Source organism: Lissotriton helveticus, chromosome 6 (genome assembly GCF_964261635.1).
Source record: "Lissotriton helveticus chromosome 6, aLisHel1.1, whole genome shotgun sequence".
Taxonomy (NCBI): Eukaryota; Metazoa; Chordata; class Amphibia; order Caudata; family Salamandridae; genus Lissotriton; species Lissotriton helveticus.
In genome coordinates, this window is record NC_136067.1 from 1,616,829,708 (window position 1) to 1,616,854,665 (window position 24,958).

At 42.8% G+C, this 24,958-nt stretch overlaps 1 protein-coding gene across 1 annotated transcript in view; it reads left to right on the plus strand.

Annotated features, from left to right (window-relative positions):
* Positions 1–24,958, plus strand: part of LOC144763635 (N(4)-(Beta-N-acetylglucosaminyl)-L-asparaginase-like) — a 391,860-nt gene that overhangs the window by 287,531 nt on the left and 79,371 nt on the right. Inside the window, exons 7-8 of the mRNA XM_078649411.1 lie at positions 11,451–11,466; positions 12,724–12,791. Coding sequence (XP_078505537.1) covers positions 11,451–11,466; positions 12,724–12,791 — 84 coding nt within the window. The remainder of the gene's footprint in view (positions 1–11,450; positions 11,467–12,723; positions 12,792–24,958) is intronic.

Below are 24,958 nucleotides of genomic sequence, written 5' to 3' on the forward strand. Positions count from 1 at the left end.
TGTCCAAGCAGAGACTGAGAGGACTAAGATAGGTGCGAACTACGATAGCACACCTACATAACGTATTCATGGGAGCACAAAAGAAGAGAAGGATGTAATACGCAGATGTGATCAATATTGGCAGTTTAATGCCCATATAAACATTTGAAAGATATGGAGTGGCCCTCCCCAACTCTACAACATTAAACCACTTTATCCATCCACAATGCCACAAACTGAGGAGATTGGATGCCCCCTTCTTCCCATTTGACAAAAACAGTGAGTTTTTTCCCCTAATAATTATAACTTCTAACAATACAATAGGCTTTATAAGTGGGCTACCGAACCAAAGTGTTTATTCTAATACGGTCAATTACTCTATTTGTAAAAGTCTTCAGAACTCCCTGATCAGAACAATTCATGTATTTAGACTACTACATACTGTAGAATTTCAGATTGTCAGAAGTATATGAACCCTGAGAATGCATTGAGCTTGTTTACGACATGCACACAGCCACGTAGCTCCATCATAAACAGTATTATCATATTTTAACACAAGGCTGACTGTCCTTTCCATTTTTATAGAAACCGTAGCATTTCAGACAGGGTAGGTGGGTGTCTCCATCCTCCAGTCATCTGCGATTTTATTTTCGCGTATTTAGGTGAGCACTAGTGTGTACATTGTTTATCTCACCTCGTTTGGTTTTATGGATATTGGACATTGTTACATTATTTAAATTAAAATGTAAATCCAGCATTTGTATAGCGCACAAATCACCCCCAAAGGGGTCTCAAGGCGCTGGGGGCCGTTGGGAAGATTAAGCGAGCTATTGCCCAGAGTCGTATGGTGCTGGGCAGACCCCTGCTGTCGGAGCCGGGGATCGAACCGCAATCCCCAGCATCCAGCGTCAGTCGCCCTGGCCGTGGCGCCTCGCCTTTCCCCTATGGTTTACGTAACAACAGTAGGTGTCTCTTATATAGATGTCTCTAATTACACAAATGTGTCTTGGCATCTATTTTTGCAGGACTATCATCAAGCAATAGGACTATCCTGACTGATAGGTCACTTTATCTGTGTTCCTATGGCACTGACAGAAGATCGTAGGGCAAATGACTCTTTAGAGAAGGGTCTTGCAGGATCTGATGCTGATGAAAGCTCAGTGATGGACAATAGGGGTTAAACTTCAGGGTAAGGTACTTGGGGCCTTTGCCTATTAGGCATCAGATTTTGAAAACAATTATTTTTCTGATGGGCATCCCGTGCAGAGATTTCAGAAGAGGAGAGGAAGCAGTCCCGAGGGGAAGGTTACAAATGAGACTGGCTGCTGTGTTTTGTACAACTTGAAGTTTCGAAAGTAGAGTCTCATTAGCAGAAGCTAGTGGAATCTAATCTGTTTACAATGAGTGGTTGTACTAGCGTTTTCCTGGCTGAAAGAGGAAAAAAAGGAAGGGCCTTCCTCACCAGGCACATCATATGGAAGCATGTACTTACAGTGGACAGAACCTGCTCTTTCGTGGTTAGACGGACACTCAGGTTTTAACTATCAGCTTGGGAATGGGTGCAGTGCCAAGTTCTGCAGGCCACCAGTCTTTGACCAAAGCTGCTGGGCTTTGCCAACCAGCATGATCTTAGTTTTATCCGTATTCAACTGAAGGCAGTTGGTAAACATCTAGACAGCAATTGCTTTCATGCCTGTCGCAAAATGTTGTTTTGCTTTATCTAGAACTTTGTCATACATGATGAACAATTGTGTATCATCCGAATAGGACAGAATTTCAAAGCCGAAAGGTTTGACAGTTTTGTCAAGGGGGTGACATAGATGTTGAAGAGTGTGGGGCTTAAACAGGAGACCTGCAGTACGCCTTTGTTAACTGACATATTGCTGGACACGGAACTGAAGTGCATATCATTGGAATGAATATTATTTTCAAGATTAAGTTACCCGCCCCTGAAGAAGGGTCAAAGAGACCCGAAATGCATTGGGAATTTTTGTTGTAAATTACCTTATTGTTTACATTTATGTACAATGTGGAACTCACCATTGGTTTATTTATGTTGTGTACATTAAGTACAGCTGGAACGATAAATACTTTATAAGAGTAAATTCTAAAAAAATTTGAAATTTTTTTGAAAACAAGTGTCATTCATGGAACAGTCTGATTTACTTGTTATGATGATTTGGGACCATATATGTGTAAGTTGATTTATATGTCTTGAAACCCAAGGGACTAAGGGTGAGCTCCCGGTCAGACCTGGTTGCTGCCAGGCCTCGACAGGGCTGGATTTAAAAGAACCCAGAGAGATGGTTTTGGGTTTTATTTTTTAGAAAGTCAGCAAACCATAGTAGGGCTGTCCCGTAGATGCCAGTTTCGTGCAGTCTTTGGAGTAACCTGGAGTTGGACACAGTGTCAAACGCTGCAGATAAGTCCAGCAGCAGAATTACAGATGGTATGTCAGAGTCGAGGGCTAAGTATATGTGATTGGTGACTGCTACTAAGGCAGTCTACATGCTTCGTGAAGATCGGAAACCTGATTATGATGGATCCAGGATAGAATTGGCTTCCAGGTACACTGAGAGTTGTTTGTTAATTTGAGCTTTCAGCAATTCGCCCAGTAGTGGAAGCAGAGGGATGGGCCTATATTGAGCAAGATTTGAGGTAGCAAGATTGGCATTTTTTGAAATGGCATGACCTGCGCTGCTTTCCAGACCAAAAGGGAGCAAGATTTGGCTGTTTCCAGCGAACTTTTAATAAGTTCTGTAGAAAAATTAAACTTTCCCAAGCCTGAAACGCAGTTAGGATGCGGGTCATTAAAAGGGTGCTCAATGAGAATCAAACCAGGGGCACTAGGAAAAATTCTGATAGATAAGGTTATTTTTGTTCTCATAAAAGTCAGCTAGCAAGTTGCACAACTCTTGCTAAGGTGGAATTTTTTGAGAGCATGCTCTGGGGTTAATGACATAGTTCAGAACTTTGAAGAGCACTGTGGAAGAATTGGGATTGGTGTCAGTATAACGCGTTGTATTACAACGCATTCCGTTACAACGCAGATTTTACAACGCGGGATCCATTACAACGGATGTCATTACAATGCATGGCATTACATCGCAGATGCTATTACAACGCATGGCATTACATCGTAAGTATAGGTAAGTTGAATTTTTTGTTAAAAATGTTATTTAGTTTATTGTAAATATTTTTTTTTAAATAATTTAATTAAAAGACATTTAAAAATTGTCATTAATTTAATTTAATAAAATAATATCTATTTAATAAATGTAAATATAATAAAAATTGTAATTAATTTAATTTAATTAAAAAAAGTAATTAGTTTAATGTACATATTTTTTATAATGAAATTAAATTAAATTAATAATATTAATTTATTTAATTTAATTAATTTAATAAAAAATGTTATTAATGTAAAATAATTAATTCAATTTATTAAATATATTTCAATTAATTTTAAAATGGTAAATATAATTTAATTATCCCTAAACCCAAACCCTGCCCTAAAACCTAAAAACACCCCTGTACCCCAAAACCCAAACCCTGCCCTAAAACCTAAAAACACCCCTGTACCCCAAAACCCAAACCCTGCCCTAAAACCTAAAAACACCCCTGTACCCCAAAACCCAAACCCTGCCCTAAAACCTAAAAGCACCCCTGTACCCCAAAACCCAAACCCTGCCCTAAAACCTAAAAGCACCCCTGTACCCCAAAACCCAAACTCTGCCCTAAAACCTAAAAACACCCCTGTACCCCAAAACCCAAACCCTGCCCTAAAACCTAAAAACACCCCTGTATCCCAAAACCCAAACCCTGCCCTAAAACCTAAAAACACCCCTGTACCCCAAAACCCAAACCCTGCCCTAAAACCTAAAAACACCCCTGTACCCCAAAACCCAAACCCTGCCCTAAAACCTAAAAGCACCCCTGTACCCCAAAACCCAAACTCTGCCCTAAAACCTAAAAACACCCCTGTACCCCAAAACCCAAACCCTGCCCTAAAACCTAAAAACACCCCTGTACCCCAAAACCCAAAACCTACCCTAAAACCTAAAAACACCCCTGTACCCCAAAACCCAAACCCTACCCTAAAACCTAAAAACACCCCTGTACCCCAAAACTCAAACCCTGCCCTAAAACCTATAAATACCCAAACACCCCAAAACATATACCTCAGTACCCCAAAACACATACTCCTATACTCATACTTATTTAAAAAATCACTTAAATTAATATATTTAATTTATAATATTTAAAAACAAAAATAAATATTTTTTTTATAATTAATAATAATTAAATCAATTAAATAATATTAAATGAAATAAAAAAAAATTAAATACTTACCAATACTTACGATGTAATAGTATGCGTTGTAATAGCATCTGCGATGTAATGCCATGCATTGTAATGACATACGATGTAATGGATCCCGCGTTGTAAAATCTGCGTTGTAACGGAATGCTACGTAAAAGTTGCGTTGTAGGTGTAACATACCGAAGAATTGCTATCTTTGTCAGTTTGATTAGTAATATGAATCCTTGGAGCACTTTTAATATTTCTGTGATACACTGCGAGGGCAGTTTTATATGCGCTCTTATAATTAGGATTGTTAGTCAGGCACCAGCGTCTTTCAAAATTTCAAATTATTTGCATAGTCCTTTGGTACACCACAACTCATGAGTTCTATGTGTGGTTCCCTCATGGATTTTGACCATTGGTCTGTTTTTCAGTCATTCACATTTTTCTTCTGCCGCAGCTTACAGCATTAGTTAAAGAGTATTCACACTTCAGCCATTAGCTAACTGCACTGTGAGTGATTGTGTTCTGTACATTCACTTCTGTAAACAAACTAGTTCCCTTCAATGCCAGGGACTACCGTTGCAATGCATACTTTTTGACACCGCAAAATAATTTAGTTTTTAGCCAATCTTTTTTTATAATGGTGAGAGCCCAGGAGCTCCACTAAAAATAAAGTTATACAAAAATCATGAGAAAACAAAACGAGTATTAACAAGCCAGAAAGCTGGCAGACAACACCAGACCTATTGGATTTACCAGTGCTTAATAAGTCTAGTATTTGAGACGGCTGTCTCCCCATGCTATTGCTTTAAAATAAAAATAACATATGATATAAATAGGCAAGCTTTTGGTTGGCCCTCTGCATCCATCTGTCTGTTAAACTGTTGTTCATCGTTTGCTTCTACTCACCTCAGCATAAAACATGGATCAATGGGTCCCCCCTCTTCATCTATTGGTTCCTTTTTAGGTATCGTTGAGCCAGCGCATGCGCTGCTCGCTCTGCGAGACATTTAGTAGTGGGCTTTGAAAAGTCCTATCCAAAGGCTTTTGCTGGCCTTCAGCTTGCATTCACGAGCGCGTGGACGTGAACAGGCCTTCTGGCTTTCTGTAATGGCTCATTAAGCCTTACAGCGTCTGAATCCCCTCCCCTACCCCTCCCTTCTCCCACACCCTCCTCGTGAGCTTCTCTCATTGTTGGATCCATTTCACAGGGAAGCAACTAAATGAAAGAAGGAAAGAGAGGTGGGCTGCTCGCGCGCTCTACTCGCGGACTTGTTTAATTTTACACTAACAGTTCCCATGCTTCTTGTTATAGAGGGTTATTATTGTGAGGTGATTTATGCAAAACAATAATTCTCTGGCTGTAAAAGAAATCATCTTTAGTGTCCAGTATCCAGGAATAATAATGTGCTGATTTGTTCTTCCTGTCTTGTCTGCAGACTTAGAGTGCTGCAACTTCCTGCATCGTGCGGATGCACCCCTTCCATGCACTCCGTCCATGACCGTTTAAAAGGTTCTGATTCTAATGTGATAGACAGTGCAGAACCAACGCCATCCAACATACCCCTTGTGAACCCAGGGGTACATGCTAATAAGTACTTGATAGCTTGCTTTTGCTAGTTCAGCTTTCCTTGCTGTTCTCTGTTATCTGTCCTCCCCCTCCCTGTCCCATCGGGCTGCTCTGGCTTCGCTCTGCCCTGAAAGAATATTAGCTATACAGGGCTTGGGTCTGGCTTTGCCACTTCCAGCAGTGATCACGGCACCCAGAGGGGAGAGGCTGCTCTTGAGAGCAACTTATGGAAGACATCATTCAGTCACTCCGCCTGTGTTGGTGGGGGATGCCCTGTTCTGCACAAACACTGCTGCTCCTCTTTTCTCTTATTGTTGCTGAACTCCTTGGCTCTATAAGAAACCCGACTCTCAGAAAGATATTGCATTAACCAATGTTTGGAATATATTTCTGGCTTTTTAGAATTCACAGAGGATGCCAGGAGTACTTCTGGGAAACTGTAGAGTGACATGTCAGTGGATAGCTCTTGAATGATTTTGTAAGTCCCCAGATTATGTGAAATCTTGTTTTCACGTGAAAAATACTTGCAAAAGTGGATGTTAACTTTAACGTGTGTTTCTGTTTTTCTCCACCAGGGAAATATGATTCCCCTTGATCAATCTCTTTTTCTACAACCACTTCAGTTATGGGATTGCCCCCCCTACCACCTTGGATATAGATTTACTTCTACCCTTGACAGGAGTACATCTTATTCATAATGGGGACGTGGCTTGCAGAAGGTTGTGCATACCCACAAACTCGCACATTTGCTGTTTTTCATCTAACACTTCCCCCTGTCCTTGAATAGCCACTCCCAGCCCCTGTGAGTAGATGTCCTCACACGTAAAATGCCACAGGTGTTACAGTGATTTTGAGAATGGGGGCCTAGGTTTCAGTGTGATACATTACGATGCATCTATAAATGGGATGGAACTCATTTCTGGAGCCCAGTCTCCTTCTGACCTGCCTCTGCATGCCCTAAACCAGAGGAAAGCACGAAAAGATGGAAGCATACAAACTCTAACAAGCATTGTCATAGCCAATAGGTCTCGCTTTTGGGCCCTTATAAGTGTTTAGCCATGCAACAGTTGATGTTGTTGCACCAAGGATATTGTGCTGCATAACTAAATACTTACAAGGTCCCAAAAGCGAGACCTAATGGCTATGCCAATGCTTGTTTGTGTGTGTGAGAGAGTCAGACTACTCCCTGTATACAGTGTGCCAGACTATTCCCTGTATACAGTGTGCACATCAAGCATAAAAATAGACCCTTTCAACTCTATGGACGGTGAAAAGTTGGGTTTTAATTTTGAATACATTTTAAAAATAGAGATAACTATGTCATGATGAGCAGGAAACCAAGGCACATGACTATACAGTGTGTTGTTCACATTCAGCTGCTATTGAGGCTTGGCTTTGGAATGCAGTGTCGCAAATGTCTTCCAACTGCAGACACAGTTGGAGATGTAGTGTATGCCATGCTGATTAGTCTGCTTATTTCTATTTCAGCCTTTTGAATAATTTCTGAAACCACGCAGCTGAGTAAGTTAATGTTTGAATCCAAGCTGTAGTGTTAGGTTTAAACATAAATTAACTGCTAAAACCCCACTGCAAAGAAAATTATCAGTGTAAACATATAAACAAGCATACACACCTGCACATACACCATCTAAAATGTCATTTATAGAAAATAAAGTGAGAGAGAATGTGAAAATTGTTTTCTTCTTGAATGGCAAACACAATGTGACTTTACAAGCTAACTTGGCTGTGATTATTCAGCTTGCATTTTGTTAAGGAAGTCACTGAAATGGTGTCTCGCTCTCTTTTTGTTTCTTCCAATTTTTATGCTTGGATTAGAGGTGCAGGGTTTAGAAGCATATTTTCAGGAAGAGAATCGGGAAGTATTAAAATCATATTTGATTGTTTATTTCTGTCACTGATTGCTGAGGTGGTTGGCTCATAGGACTCTTGGCCAATATTTACGGTTGCATTTTCTGTAGACACATACTGAGTAAAACTATTTGATACAACTGGCATCTTTGCTCACAAGTGGGTATTAATAGCAGTAATAATGCTAAACACAACAACACAAGGGAAAAGGGTAGAACAAAACGAGAAGCACTACCACCTCCATCAATAGTAACAAAAACTGGTAATGTTTATGGATCCCCAAAAAGATAAAGCACTGGGCTAGTTTCATGTATGGGCTAATTGTAATTCCTGTACTTTAAAGGACATAATTCCTCCCCCACCCATGGGTGGCATGCCTCTTCATAGGCCCCCTTCTCACACCATTATAACAAAAGATAGAGGTGTTCACTACAACCCTCATCTGAGGGGAGCTCCTGAGGTGCATCACAGTAGGGGGTCCTATTGGGTGATAGGTGTGGATGTTGTGAGTAGATAGGTGCAGAGGGAGCGGAAAGTCTAAAACTACCTCCTGGTGGACTTGAATAGTTCATTTTTGTCCCCTGAAGGAAGAAACTGAAAAGAAGGCAGGGTGTATATATAATTCAAGCCACTGTTTGGGGCAACATTTTTCTGTCTTCAGTAATCCTATAATCAGGTGTGTAGACATTCATAAGAACCAAAAGTAGCATCTCTGCAAATAATAAGAGGTAAAGTCATGTATAATGTTACCATGGTGACCCCTACACTGACCACCCTTTGGACACTTCCAAATATTCATGTGGTACTTGTGATGTTTAAAGATTTATAAAGAAACACACACATCTTGATCCAGAGCTGTACACTCTGGGGGAGTTACGCTAACACACAAACTGTAACGCTGAGGGTGTCATATACTTGGTTGCATGCCTTGGTCATAGGTGGGGCTTTATGATAAAGCATGGCACCCAAGAATGGCTTTTGTCCTCTGAAGTACAGGACTCGCAATAAGACTCTTGATGACACTAGCCCTTTTGTTTCCCCTTCTCCCGAAGTTTTTGGTGATTCGTAAGCATTGGCACTTTTTGTGACTGTCTTAACTGCTAAACACCCCAGGCTTTAAACATTCAGTAAAAGGTGTAGTGACAACTATCTGTGAAGCATGTGGTTGCCGCCATGTGCATTGGAGAGTGCTGAAATCATGAAAAAGACTTTCCACATGCCGAAGCATCATAATAACAAATATATCTAGCTGTAAGGAGTCTTATTGCCATGTGTGACACATTCCGCTAATGCTGGCTTTTAAGCCAACTGCACTTCAGTGATGGTGTGACAATGTGAAGTTGATTAAAAAGTGAGAACTAACTTACAGTGTGACACTTTGCATGGGAATACTTGGAGGTATGATCTCCACACAACAAATGCATCTCCACTTCATGTGGACAAGCAAAGAGTGCAGAAAAGCAGTGGCAAGCATACTGAAAGCATCAGATCTCAGGTGCTTTACAGTGCAGGAATGCAAACTAATCTGGTGTAATTCAAAACATTTAAAGATCTGCAATTTACTGTTCTATGGCATGGTTGTTAACTCTAAATTCCATAATTTTTAACCCCTTGGCCGCGGCGCAGGAGGGGTGGGGGTTGAGCACGGCGCTTCAATGCTCGTGATGGAACCACCCCATCATGAGTCATGGGCAGCCTGTGCTCATGACAGTGTGGTTCCGTCACGGCCCCGCCTGCTCATTAATTCGCCCGCCCAGGCGGGGAACTAATGCCGCGTGGGCGGAGCGGGCCGCAGCATGACGGAACCACGCCGTCATGAGCACACGCCGCCCCTGGCTCATGACGGCGTGGTTCCGTCATATGCACGCAAGGGGTTAATAACGAATAGGTGAATGAACCTCCCATTCCCAGCTGTGTCCAGGAATGTGTTTAATTAAAACATTTAAATATAGAAATTTCTTACTTTCTTAATCCATTAATAGTCCTGCAAACCAGGCAGAGCCCCGAGTGAGTGAGAATGAGATTCAATGAGATGTGAGAGAGGTTGTGAGAGAGTCTGTGAGTGATAGTGCAATACAGACTTCTATGCTTAGCACACTCTACCATAAATCCCTTGGACACACTGCCAGTGGAGAGACACTAAATACCCTGCAAAACTTCTTCTTTATGATGTATATGTGTATTATAATAATCACTGCAAAACATTGGAAAATGCAGTTTTGTCGATGTTGGGGTCTAGGCAGCTGAATAGACACTGATTACTACTGATTTCAAGAAGTTTAAAAAAACTCTGAGAAAGCACCACTGAAATCCACAAAAAAGAAACATTGAAAATAGGAAAGTTTAGTTAAATGGGGGATTGTGTGTGTAAGTGCTTGCTTATTTCTTGAAGTCCGCAGACCCTGCTTTCAGTTAAATGTCGACCTTAAAATTACAATAAAATTATCACACACTTACCACTCCCTTCTGATTTTGCAATCTAAAATTAAACACTGGCTGAAAATGTTTTTTTCAATCTTAATCCGATGCTTCTTTCTGAAGACCTTTGGAACTGTCTATAAGACAATTCAATCTTTTTTGATGCAGTGTTGCAGTGTGAATATAAGGTCTGGTACACCCTCTAATGGCACGAGTAGCAACAGACTCTCAATATTAATCCAGCCACAACACTGTAACCTTAAAACATGCTATTTTTCAGTAATATGAAAAAAGAAGCTGTGATTAACAAATAGAATAATGTAACTGTACTTAATAAATTAAGAATATTTCTAATAGGTGAATACAATAGTATTAATAGAAGAGAAGAATGCAGCTTTACCTTTCTTTCCCATAATAAAATCATATTTTCCTATGAGGTGCATTCAAATTAAATGGGTTTATATCCCTATTCTAAGTAAACCTGCAAGACAGGAAACAAACATACTTTTTATTATATACCTAGGTTCCTTTTTTTAATTCCATTTTATTTTTTATTGTAGGCATATAGCCACCACATGTAAACAGTAGCATGTCTTATTCTTCTTTTTATTTTGTGGAATAAGCTTGGAAAAAAATACAAAAATAAAATAACCACCTCACCAGCTTCCCAAGGAGAGATCTACTAGTTTTGGCAATGATTGTTTTATTTGTTTTGCACATTGCAGTCAGCATATTTATTGATATTGTCAGCCCTCGAGTGTGGCCGAATGTGTGACTTAATGCCGCGGTATTTCTCCCAGCAGGGAATCCCAACGCGGTCCTTACAACGAATACGTTGTGATTCCGCATACCATTACTCCGCAAGTCGGAAGAACGACTTGCGGAGGGGGGGGCGCTGGATGTTGGAATAGTATAATTTACTTTTACAACTCCAGTCAGACACTAGGGAAGGTGTTGGATTTTAAATCCAACACCTTCCCCCCCCACCCTCCGCAAGTCGTTGTTCCGACTTGCGGAGTAATGGTATGCGGAATCACAACGTGGTCGTTGTAACAACCGCGTTGTGATTCCCTGCGGTGAGAAAAATTTGCGGTAAATGTTGTTTACCAGTGTGGCCATCAAACCTACTGGCTTTCCCAAAGCTTGTTAAATCTACGTCTTTTTGAGTGTTTTGTGAAATGCTACATAAATATTGATATTTGTATCAAATTTTAACCATAATATTACAAGATGAGAATATTTTTCTTTGATAAGTGTTTTCAATTAAGCCCACATTTTAACCAATCCCCTTTTCCATTATTTGTAGGTAGGGGCAGCAGCAGGTATGTATTGTTCATATATTAGCATTTTGATGGTCTCTCTGCAATAAATTATTCAGTGCACAAGGCAGTTAGATTGTCCGGCTTTTTAATCTGTCATATACTTCTCTCTGCATAATAACGTGGGTGTGAGCATTTATTTATTACTCACAAGAGGTGTACTCAATATGAGGTTGCAGCTTTCATGCAGGTGCAGGCGCCACCTACTCCTGCAAATACTAGAGTAGGCCACATCTACTATCGGAAAAATCTTTGTGAATTGAGACCATTGGTTTTTTTTTAAATATTTTAATCATAACTAACTGAGGAATTGAGAAAACTACAAAAATCCTGTAGGTAAAAAGAAAATACTTCTGCTTGAAGTTATTTTTGTGACATTTGAAATACAGCTTAGGAGCCAGGTATCATGACACTTGGCAGAGTCGCCTAATAATTGATAGAAGACCCAAGAATATGTACAAGTTTGAAAGAGGTAATAATAGCACTCCTCAGATACCTTGTCTTCATCTTTTTAACCCATCACGGTGGCCAGTGTGCTTGAATAGAGGGCCCGCCTTCAGGATTGCTTCACACACCTCTTGAATAGGTTCTGGCTGATGTGCCTGGTGGGTAATAGCTTATGGCTCCTGTGTCAGAATGTCTGATGTATTCCATAACACGCCATAATCAATTTCTCATGGTTAGTTAAACAAGTTCGTGTCACTAGACGACTTATTGTTATTGTGGACACCTTATTTCAGTTGTTTTTCTTTCTAAAAACACTGAAATCTTGAATTTTAATTCATCTAGTTCAATTGAGGTGAACCTGTAAATTCCAGCATTCACTAGTTAAATTACAGCCCGAGACTTGAAAATGGTGTCATAAATGGCTTGGAAAACTATAGTTCCACAATAGGCATCACAGTCACGCAACTGCCAAGATATGGCTTGGAATCATCTGTTTTCCCTATGCGAGCACCATTTAGGATTTACATACCTGAGGGCTTTTATTGTTTGTAGAGTCATATTTTACTTACATATCAAATCTGACAATGATCCAATGCTTCTGTGATCCTGAAAAAAGGTGCAGGGGTTTGTAAGTTTCAGCATAAAGTTAAGTTACTGCAAGGGGACAGGGAAAACACTTTTTCAAATATATATTTCTATGTAATTGACAGAAAATGTTGATGATGGGGATACATCAGCAAGATAACGTTTTCCAGACTAGAAAGTCTCACAGAAAATGTGCTTGATTTCATGCCATTTTTCTTTATCTTTCAGCCACAGGAGATGGAGACCAGATCATGTGTTACTGCCCGTGCTTCCATGTAGTTCTTTTAATGAGACAGGTACGACTTCTGTTTTTTTTGTATTTGTATGCTTCAGAGCAATGCTGCAGCAAGATCCTAGAAAGACAAAACATTGAAGGTCCATGTACTCACGATTCAGTTTAAAACAGAATTTATATATCTGTCTTCTGCACTTTTAAAAAGTTTTCTACCTATTTTTAGCACTGTTATAATTGTGTGAAATGTGTTGTTTTGACTGCAGGGGTTTCTTTGAAAGTGAGGTTGTTGTTCTGAAGAGAGTAATATACATGGGATAAGGTATCACTGCTGCTAGAAATGGGATTTCTGGTTGGCTAGGGCTTGCGCCTAAGCCAGACAGAAACCACCACTCTAGTCAGGGCAAGGGAGATACACGCTGAAGATAACCCCTACTCACCCCCTTGGTAGCTTGGCACGAGCAGTCAGGCTTATCCCAGAGGCAATGTGTAAAGCGTTTGCGCAACAGACACACACAGCAGCAACACACTAGGCACACTACAAAAGAAACATCACACAAGGTTATATAAAAAAAATCGCCTTTGTTTTATAATAAACACATTAGAATCATAATCGCACAATATACACTGTGCCAACTGGCACCAGGTAGTAATTCACAGGGGATTATATACATGATCGGGCCAATCGGGCCACGGTCAGAACCATCAGAAAGCACAAGTAATAACACAACCAGTAACTACTGGTAAAATAATGAACTCCTCATTATCACATTAAACATAAACACATTATGCAATCTCATTAGGTATAAACATCAAAGCATGGCATTTGCATTAGGCATCACATTAGGCATACATCCTAATACCCAGCAGTGCACCCCTGTAACACTAAGGAGATGCACACAACTCCTGGGGGCCTTACGCCACACCAGGACACCAAATGACCCCAGGCCAACTGGCCTTTCTCGGGGCCCAAATGCCCTCTGTCCAAAAGTCAGGGATCTAAATTATAGTGCCTTCCCACTGACCCTCCGGCTGCGTTGGCAGAGAAAACAATGTTCGCAATGCACTGGGGGCAGGGGGTGTATCTCACCCCTACCTTTGTATCAAAAGCAATGCCCCTTCGTTGCAGCTGACCCCGCTCCTACGATGCTGCTGAGAAAATTGACTTTGGCACCACCGTGCCTCTGGAGGCTCCCTTTTGGACTCCTACAACAATGCCCCTTCTTTGCAACTCCCCCTCTTGTGCAGTGCAGCTGTGGAAGACAAAGTACTGGCACTAACAGTGCCTAGGGAGCCTCGTTCACCGGGCTCCTCCTTGAGCCATCTCTTGGTACCAACAATACTCAGGTTTCAGCCCCTCTCACCAGTGCTGTTCGGGGTCTCCTCTGGTCTCCTTGCGCCAGGTTCTCAGGCACCGACAATGTGCCTTGGCCTGCCCCGCTCCCGGGGCCTCTTCTCACCCCTCTGGCCTTCAGGAACCTGCCTTTCTCTCTCCATGAGACGGGGCGGAAATGGAGCCCGCAAGGCTCCCGACTCTTCTGACTGTGATATGCGGGGTGGGCTTCCGCTGGACTAGAAGTTCTGCAGCCCTCTCTGCTTACGCTCATGGAGGTGGGGTAGGCTCCCGCCCTCCTTCAGGCACAACTCTGCCTGTTTTCCAGCTGGCACTCCTTCCTGGCCCAGCCTACAGTCCGGCACTTGTGCCTGACTTATGTTTTCGGTGCTCTCGGTGGCCCGCTAAGCCCAGAATTGCGTGGTAGGCTCCAGGTCCAAGGGGCACAGAATGCAGGGGTGGGCTCCCGCTTCGTTCCTGCAGCACGGGGGGAATCCCTACACCGGGATTTTCCTGGAAATGCTCACGCAGCACAGAGCTGCCGGCCCAAGACCATCAGGGGCAGAGCTGGGCCCAGACAGGCCAGCTCACCACAGGGCCCACGTGGCGGTTCCTCCTGGGGCCCAGCAGGTCCAAGCCGCACTCAAGAACAGCACAAGGAAGCACACCTTACATGGAGTCACAGCCCCAGTATATATACTTAATTTCCCTTTGTTCTGCCCTGGCACAGAGCTTGGAGAACCAGTCTCAACTGGTTGAGGGGGGTATTGGAGCACTTTTTACCATGCTTCTACTCCCCTTTGTGAGGTGGGGGCTCGGTCATCAGACACACCACAGGGGGTGGAGCCAGTATTCACCCAGGCAGGCACAGACTTATTCAGGGTCAGGGGACTACTACTCCCACTACTCCAAATGCAGATCTCCTATTCAGCCTAGTGCTGACTTACCCTGCCCTCCCTGGAGGCACACACCTTACCAGCCCCTGTCATTCCAGAGCCAGACATGCAAAACACATCAGGCAGGGAGACACATAGCACACAAAGGCCAACTTCTAAAAGTGGCATTTCTAAAATAGTGATAATAAGCCTGCGCACACCATTACGCAGCATTTATTATCACTATTCCAAACATACCAAACTTGACCACGCTGCTCCTCTCATATCAGGAATTTCCACTGAAACACTTATCAGGGAATCCCCAATGCAGTTCTATGAGAGGGCAGCCTCACAGTAGTAAGAAACAAAAATGGCTGTTTGTCACTAACAGGACATGTCACACACTTAAGGTACATGCCATACCTTTCACCTACAATTCACCCTGCCCATAGGGCTAGCTAGGGCCTACCTTAGGGGTGACTGACATGCAGAAAAAGAGGGGTCACAGACTTGTCACATACTTTAGGTGCCACGTCACCACGGCAGTAACACTGCGCGCACAGGCCCTGCAATGGCAGAGGCCTGAGACAGATTTGAAAGGCTACTTTGGTGGGTGGCGCAATCAGCGCTGCAAGCCCACCAGTAGCATTTAATTTACTGGCCCTGGGTATCCAAGATACCACTTTACAAGGCACTGACAGGTAAATTAAAAACGCCAAACAGGTGTAGACCAATCCTACCATGTTTACCACAGGGAGCACACACACTTAACACTGAACAGCAGTGCTAAAGTGTCCAGAGTCCTAAAACTACCAACACCATGTCAGAATGAAGGCTAGGAGGAAGGCAAAAAGGTCATGGATGACCCTGCAAAAAGGGCCAAGTCCAACAACTGCCATAAACCTATTGCAAGTAATCAAGAAGTTCTGTGACCATATAGAGGAACAACGCTTAAGGGCAAGTTCCTTTTTAAGGTGTCATGAAACTCCGAGGTGACATGCAATATACTTTTAATGTGGAGCACAGGGTATTTTATTTGTTTTAATGCTACATGGTCACATCATCACCCTTGCCTCAAAAGTCAATAATCCTTGGAGTTTTGCTCTTTTATATGAAAGAGACAGTATGGTTGGTGACATGAAAAATAAAAGTAGAATCTGTGTGAGAAATTAAACACACCAAAATCAGTTAGTTATTTATTGCAAAAAGATATTCAAAAGATATTCAAATATTCAAAAACTGCTTTTAACCAGAATGTGTAGAAACATTCATAGAGACTGTCTTTCCTAGAGTTACCTGTAGTGTACAAAAGCATATTGCGGTAAATAGCTTCTTTCTGCTGTTGATCACTGTTCTAAATGCCAGTTCTCAATTTCATTGTCTAAACGTCTGTTGTAATTAAGCTCTGTGATGTGCCTTTCACCATGGCCCTTAAAGCAGGCATTATCACATCACAACTCTTCTACTCTACTGTAATATGTTATTGCAGTTCAGCAGCTAGGTTGTTTCACTAATAAAGGCAGAAGAAGGAAATTACAGCCAGATTCATCAAGGGAAAAGGCGCTCGCAAAGGGCCAGATTCGAATCTGGCTCTTTGAGAGCGCAATTTTTGCATTTGGGATTCATCATCCCAAATGCAAAAATCGCAAAATGCAAAATCGCTATTTTGCGAGGAATTGCAATTAAGGAATCTCTATTTGAGATTCCTTAAATGCAATTCATGAACCATTTAAGAATTGCGAATTCGCAATTTTTGGCCGCTATTTACCGCGAAGTCTGACTTCGTGGTAAATAGCAAAAACTTAGAAAAATGCACTTTAGTGTATTTTTCTAAGTGGTATGTTACACACACACATGTCCTTTGGACATGTGTTTGCGCAACATCAGGCTACATTTCCATTTCAGGGGTGCTACAGGGTGTCCTTTGGACACCCCTGGCACCCTTGAAATCACATCCTTATTTGCGATTAGCAAATTGCTAATCGCAAATAAGGATTGACTCCCCATTCATTCCTATGGGCCTTTAGGCCCATAGGAATGAATGGGGAGTTATTCCTTATTTGCGATTAGCAATTTGCTAATCGTAAATAAGGAAGCTGTAGGAATCGCAATTTACTTTGCTATTTCTTCATGAATCCCGTTTTGCGAGTCTTTAATAGCGATTCCTTAATAATCGCTATTAAGGACTCGCAAAATGGGACAATGATGAATCTAGGGGTTAGAGTCAAACATTTGTGCAAGGATTGCAGGGTTCCATGTAGTATGTGTATATATTGAATTTTTATAGTTGGATTTTCAAGCATCACGCTTTATCAATGAAACAGAAACTGGAAAGGAAGTTAAAGTTCTGCTGTTTATGTACAGTTCGTTGAGATTTAAACATGTAAACATTTTAAATTATTCGAATTTTCTGCATTTCTTTTCCACTTTCACTATCTCCTCTTGACACCCTGAAACCCCTCCCATCAACATAGAACTTGCTGTTCAAATCATCTATAAAGCTAACATCATCAATTTCTCCAACTGCCAACCACCGGCTAAGTAGTAGGTACTGAAATGTTCAAAGATCCATCCTAGCCTTCCACCCTGGCACACTACCAAATCCAAATAACACGATTGTAATGCGTAAACTAGATGCCTGAAAATGTCTCATAATCCAACTCCCCAGTACTTCTCGGTCCCTTCAGACAAAGTAATCAATTTTACCTTTTACCAGCAGACCAAGCTTTCATCTTCCAAGGACTCACACTCACCGCTTTCTACAGATGCCAAGCTAGATGGCTCACTGCCAAAATGCAAATGACCAATACAAACTCCTTACTTTATGTTTTTATTTTATTTGTTTATTAGCAACAGCAAAAGCATTTAACAAGATGCCATTGGTGCTGTCATGTGATGTCATCAGTCATGTTGTTATTGATGTAATTTGAGATGTCAACACTGATGTAAAATGGGACGTTCTGAGCAGAGCATGTTCAGGTTGTGGGTTATGGTGTGCGTAGCATCTTATACCTTTTCTAATGAAAATGTTAGTTTCAATTTTGATTACGCCAAAAAGGACTTTGTAGATATTTGTATACATTTAAAAATTACTTTCCTGCTCCTTTTATCAACTGCGCTCTATTGCCCTGTCTTCAAATGTGTTTACCAATTATGAATACATCATACAAGCCAACATTTTAGAAGAGGAATGTGGGAGATTTAAGAAAAAAATGTAGAGAATATATTCCTCCCATTTACCTGAATTGGGTCTACTGGGACTTGCAAGTTTGCTGCCGCAAGATCGGGTTTCAGAAATGCAAATATTTTTTTCCCCTTACTTGAAAGCACTATAGCGGTCAGAAAAAGCATGACGTAAATGTTGTGCTCTTGCCTGCAGGAGCAGGGTACTGTCAGTGCATATTCTGAGTCTCACTAGACTAGTCCCTGTCGGCAGAAACCAGCAGAGGAATTGGCTTTTTACATCCAGGAATCGCGATGCGGGTCACCAGCTTTGAAATCAGTAGTCTCCTGCCTGAATCGGGAGGGTTGGCATGTATGGTTACATCTGTATTTAGTATTTGTTTCTGTCTCACTGAACGCACAACTTTTCTAAAAATCTCAAGCTGTTATGAAAAGACAGCTCTTATGCGAATCATCCCCTGTCTGTGGCATATCTGTGTCAGACCTGCATAGGCGTAAATCACATAGGGGAGTTCAAAGTAATAAGTTGTGACTTTGGAGGTCTCATTCTTCACATGCACCCTCAATCATCTCACAATCATTCAGACTCAGGAAGGAAGTGTATCACTAAAATGAGGCCTTGTATAACATTTCAATGCTTGTGAACTGCTGTTCAAGGTTCACTGTCTCTTGTGCACAGTTCAAGTTTGGTTTCTGTCGGTGTTTTATGGCTTCTAAAATGGCTGTAAATGGTTGTGGTATGTTTCAATACATCCCAGAGGAGATATCTGTGACCAAAATATATTTATTTATTTTTTATTTATTTATAACATTTGTAGAGCGCGCTGTTACCGGACGGTGTCCTGGCGCTGTAGTGATAGCTCCCATAGCCTAAGCCTACTGTTTAGTTTGTGAAAAGCCACGTTTTCAGAATTCTGCGGAAGGTCATCAGGTCAGTAGTCTGTTGAAGGGCCACCGGTAGGGCATTCCAAGCTAAGGCAGCCCCTCGGATGAAGCTTCTGCCCCCCCAACACACTTTCCTAATGCGTGGGGTCTTGACAAGCCCAAGACCCGCTGACCTGAGCGGCCTACCTGGTCTATACCACTGAAAGTGCTGTCTAAGGAATGGCGGGCCAATTCCGTGGACTGCCTTGAAGACTGTACACAGGGCCTTGAAGGATATCCGCTTCCGTACTGGCAGCCAGTGTAGCTTCACCAGTTCATGAGAAATGGAAGCGAACTTTGGTAGGCCTGTGAGAAGACGGGCTGCTGCATTCTGCAGTATCTGTAGCCTATTGAGCACTCCTTGTTGGGCCTCGAGGAGTAGGCTATTACAAGAGTCGAGTCGTGATAACACAAGGGCCGTCATCACAGTTTTTTTACATTCCTCTGGTACGAAAGGAAGGATCTTCCGAATGGTTTTCAATGTCCAGTGGATGGATGAGGATAAAGCATTTACTTGGGGTATGAAAGAGAGCTTGTCATCGATCACAACGCCTAGGTTCTTAACCTAAGTAACCGGAATGGGGGGTGTCCCCATCTCCTCGAGCCACCACTTCGAACTCCAGAAGTTGACTGTGGAGCCAAAAAGTAGCACTTCGGTTTTAGCCGAATTCAGCTTTAGGCAGTTTTTGGCCATCCAGGTGCCAACTGCTACCATACATTCCTGGAACTTGCAGGCCACTTCATCCTCTCTTCCTGGGAGCAGTGACACCACAATCTGTGTGTCGTCTGCATAAGATGTCAGTTCGACCCCGTAGGAGCGAATAACCAGAGCGAGGGAGGAGACATAGATATTGAAAAGGGTGGGGCTTAACGAGGAGCCCTGGGGGACCCCACAAGGTGCCCTGGGATGGGATTTTTCTTGCAGCAACTTTCCAAATTTCCAAAAACCACTACACCCAGTTTATTGTTTGTGGGCACACTGAACCCTAAAAACCCAACCATGTTTGCTACCCCCATGCTCAGAAGACCCAGAGGAACAAAGTTGAGGTCAATTTTTGAAGGAATATGTTCCTGAGGGAGGGCGACTGCAGGGGATTACCTTGCTTGGGGGAAAATGCCGTGTCATGTGCAGAGTGTCATGCAAGGAAAGTCTGGCTTGCACCAATAGTACACAATTAGAAAATCTGTAGTTTTATTTTCACCTGCTATTTAATCCTGATTTTGATCTGTCATCAGATGAACATAAACCCTGATTATCCAGTATTGGGGTATCTTTCATAGATTCACATGCCTGAATCATTCCCCGTCGTCGAGATTGGAGTCCCACGGTATAATAAACAAGCAGTATTCCAGAAATGCCATAGGCTACAATGGCCCTGAGCAATGCTAATATAGCCTATCTATGTCCTTTTTCAAAAAAGGACCAAAAGCTGAATGCAGCCAATCAGCTGTTAGCACCCGCTAGAACCTTCCCAGCAGAGGCAGTTTCCCTCAGATTTTCACCGCACGTCGTGTGTTAAGGGAGTCTCCCTGAGTTCTACTCAGTTTTCTCTAACCTTTCAGGTTTTTTCTTTAAAACTCTGTTCATTATGTCTGTTAAGATAGGACTCTTTCGGCTGCAAGACCTGTGGCAAGGAAAGGGTTCATGTTGATGATCCTCATAAGGACTGCATCCATCCAGCTCATCAGGTAAAACTGTGCAAAATCTGTCACACTTTCTCTTCTAAGACCTTGAGAGACAGAGAAAGGAGGTTGCTTTTGTGGTTACAGTCCACTAAGCACCACAAATCGTCGGAAGAGGACAATGATGGATCGCCTACACCGCATAAAAGATCCAGGTCTGTGGAGAAAGGCTCTGAATAGGGCAGGAAACACCTTAAACCCTCTCCAGAAAGCAAGGTTCAAGTAAGGAGAAGCTATCTAAAGTCTCCTCTGAACCCTCAACCTCTGTCTCTTCTACTACTTTGAGGAAAGAAAAGTAGAAACACAGAGCGTTTTCATCTGTTCCTGGTAATGGCAGGATGGAGAAATCCCCGTCGACGATGGCACCGCCGACGGCAGCCACTGGGTCATCGATGACGGCAAGTTACACAATCACGTTATCGTCCCGTCGACATCAATCACGGCGGCGATCATGGCTATTGCCGGACCCATACCATTGACGAAGATATCACCAACGCTGCCGTCGTTGACGGCTGCTCCGCCTTTGCAGGCAGTGAGAATTTCATTGAAACTGTTTAAGATACCGTCGATGTCTTCATCAACACCAAGTTTGCCACTGACGACGGCCCCCTCTACGAGGGGTTCATGGGTGAGAGAACCGTCGACTACGACAAAGTCGCCGATGACCCCGCCGACGATGACTCAGTCGACATTGATCCCGTCCACTATGACCCCGTTGATGATGATTCCGTCGACAACAGGATTTTCAGCGGCTGTAATTAGAAGCCCATCGACGCCACCGTCAACATTGTTTAGGGTGACAAAGACATTTTTCCAGTCGAATATGTCAGCTCATAGCAAAATCTCTCCATTACCTCCATTGCATTTGTTGGACCTTTAGAAATCTGAGTGGAGGAAGAAGGAGACGATTGAATATAAGGAGCAGCACACAGTCCTTCGGAGTTGCACGTGAAGTACCAGGATTTTGATGATGATGTGTGCGAGGACCATCAATACTACCAGCCATATCTGGCACCACCGCGCTATTATCAACATTAGGAATACTAAGAACCTCATCATAGACATATGGCTCATCTGCCGCCAACCTTGATTCAAGATCTACAAACTATGCTAGCAGATTACAAGCAAAGATTTCCATCTCAAGAGGTTCCCAAAGAATTACAGGCGCAAATACCTGAGAATCCCAATTCACCAGTAACACCTACAGTACCACAGGAGGCTGACCCTGTTGACCATTCCTCTTCAGACGAAGAGCGAGAAGAGGGCGAAATCCCGCTGTTGATCCCTGGAAGGACTATGTTATTCCTACTCCAGCACCTCCGTCACACCATCCAGCGGATTCCCCACTAGAAGATATAGGTGGTTTCCACAACTTAATGGAGAGGGCTTCCAATAGATTCCATCTCCCCATGGAAGTTAAGCATGCAGACTGCTTCCTGTATTACTTTAAAGAGGAAGCCAGAAAGTCAATGGGCACAATTCTATCATTGACTACATTTGGCAAGAGGGAAATGACTACCCCGGCAACAATACCACCAGTGCTCGCTCGCATTGAGAAAAAATACAGAGCTCCGGAAAATTCTCCTTCTTGTTTGATGGCCATCCGAAACAGGATTCTGTTATTTCACAGGCAGCACAAAGGAGATCTAAGAACCCGGCCATCCCGATCTCCACTCCTCCGGACAAGGAAGGGCGTAAGCTTGACTTTATTGGAAAGCGCTTCTCCATCATGACTGCGACCACTATCAAAGCAGCCAATGCTTTGGCTATCATCGACGTTATGACAGACAGAAGTGGTCTGATATGGCTTCTCTAATAGATCTTATTCCTGAGGACAGGAAGCAGGAAGCCAGAAAGATCTTCATAGAAGGTGAACGAGCAGCTCTGAAACAATCGATTGTGCTATGGACATAGCCAACACGGGTTTCCGTCAACTGGCAGGGGTGGCTGTGTTACGATGACATTTAGACCAGAGGTCCAAACAAAAGTTCGGAATATGGCATATGGTGGAGTATCCTTATTCTGCAAACATATGGATGAAGAGCTTCTTTCCATCAAAAAGGACACAGACAATGCTAAATCTGTAGGTTCCCTTCAATACAGAAAGATTCCTTCAAGAGGAGCTAAAGGACTTGGGTTTTCCACTTACAGAGGGAACTACCAAAGAATGCAACAATACCAGCCCTACCAGACAAAATATAGGCAATCCTCTCAACCTGCTTCCTACTGTCAACCGGCTACGGCTGGTTTCTCTCGCCAAGAGGGCCAAAAGAGAACATCGACCCAAAGCAGGGACAACGGAAGAAGATAATGATTTTACCAGGGTACCAGCTTCTCTTTCAATTTCCCCTCCTGTGGGTGCGAAGATATGCATTTTTCTCCAGCAATGGGAGAGTATAACATCGGACCGTTGGGTATTAGATTTTTTCACCTTCGGTCACACATTGGACTTCATACAAAAACCTCCAACTACACCACCCAGGGGAACTCCTCCCCCTCGTCTTCATTTATTACAAAAGGAAACAAAGATTATGCTTGCGAAAGGAGCCATAGAGGAAGTTCCAACTCTGCAAAGAGGGCAAGGTTTCTTTTTGATCATGAAAAAGTCAGGGGAATAGAGACCGATTTTGGATCTCAGAAAGTTAAACAAATTCCTAAGGAAGCAAACTTTCAGGATGGTAACTTTGACCAAGATCTTACGACGTCTCAACAAAGGAGATTTCATGACCTCCCTCAATTTGGAAGACGCTTATTTCCACATCCCCATTCATCGGAAGCATAGAAAATTCCTCCGATTCTCAGTGGCTGGTACCCACTACCAATTCAAGGTTCTCCCATTCAGTCTCAAATCGGCGCCCAGGATATTTACAAAATGCCTGGCACCCGTGGCAGCAGCTTTACGTTCTCAAGGTCATCAAGTATTCCCATACTTGAACGACTGGGTGTTAAAGGCTTCCACGGCAAAAGAAGGGCCCAGAACCACCAAAGCTTGTTTACGATTGTTCAACAAACTAGGTTTGACGGTAAACGTCAGAAAATCCTCTTTCATCCCCAGTCAAACAGTACCTTTCCTGGGAGCCAGATTGGACACGGTTCAATGCAAAGCATTCTTGTCAGAGGAATGTCAAATCCAGCTACATCTTTTGGCAAAGAGCATTTCAAGAAAAAGGTTCATTTTAGTGGGAAAATACAAGTCGCTGCTAGGGATGTGCTCATCCGCGATCGATCTGGTTCCTTTGGCAAGACTCAAAATGAAACCTCCGCAGGAAGAATTACATAAACAATGGCTTCAAACATCAGGATCTTTCAAAGACATCATTCACATTACCCCAGCCATGAAGACCGCAATGAAATGGTGGTAGCACACCCTGAATCTTTAATAAGGATTGACTTTCTTGCAAGAAATACCAGATTTCACCCTGACAACAGATGCCTCCATGGATGGCTGGGGAGGCCATTTGCAGGATCTTCAAATTCAAGTCAAATGGTCCAATGACCAAAAGCAAAGCCATATCAACAGCCTAGAGGTAAAGGCCATATTCCTCTCCTTACAGGCTTTCCTTCGAGGATAGCGGGCTCCTCTGTACTGGTCCTTACGGACAACACAACCAGTATGTTTTACATATACAAACGGGGAGGAACAAAATCTCTCCCGCTTTCTACAGAAGCGCAGGAACTGTGGGATTGGGCGACAGAGCAAGGAATCTCTCTCAAAGCTGAGCATGTTCCAGGTCTACACAACACGCTGGCAGATGCTCTCAGCAGAGCGACAGGCAATTGCCAAGAATGGAAACTCAATCAAGTCCAGTTGAAGAGTGTTTGCTTTATGGGGGAAACTAACTCTGAACCTCTTTGCCACGAACACCATACCAAATACTGATTCTATGCCAGCAGGTACCCCATCCCATTGGTTGCCAGAGTACTGACCAAAATGAAGGGAGGAGTGTCGCCCGATTCTTGTCGCACCCAGGTGGTCCAGGAAGCATTGGTTTCCAGAACTTCTTCACCTGTCAGAAACAAGACCTATTTGTCTCCAGCTGTCCCCCCTCTTCTGTCCAGGGACAACAGTCAAGTGAATCATCCGAATCCGGAATCTCCACATTTGCATGCCTGGCTCCTGAATTCATGGAATTCAAGGACATGAGCATTTCTCAGGAGTGAGACATTCCATCACAATCTAGAGTGGAAAGCACCAAAAAGACATACAAGCTTAAATGGAAATAATTCTGTGCC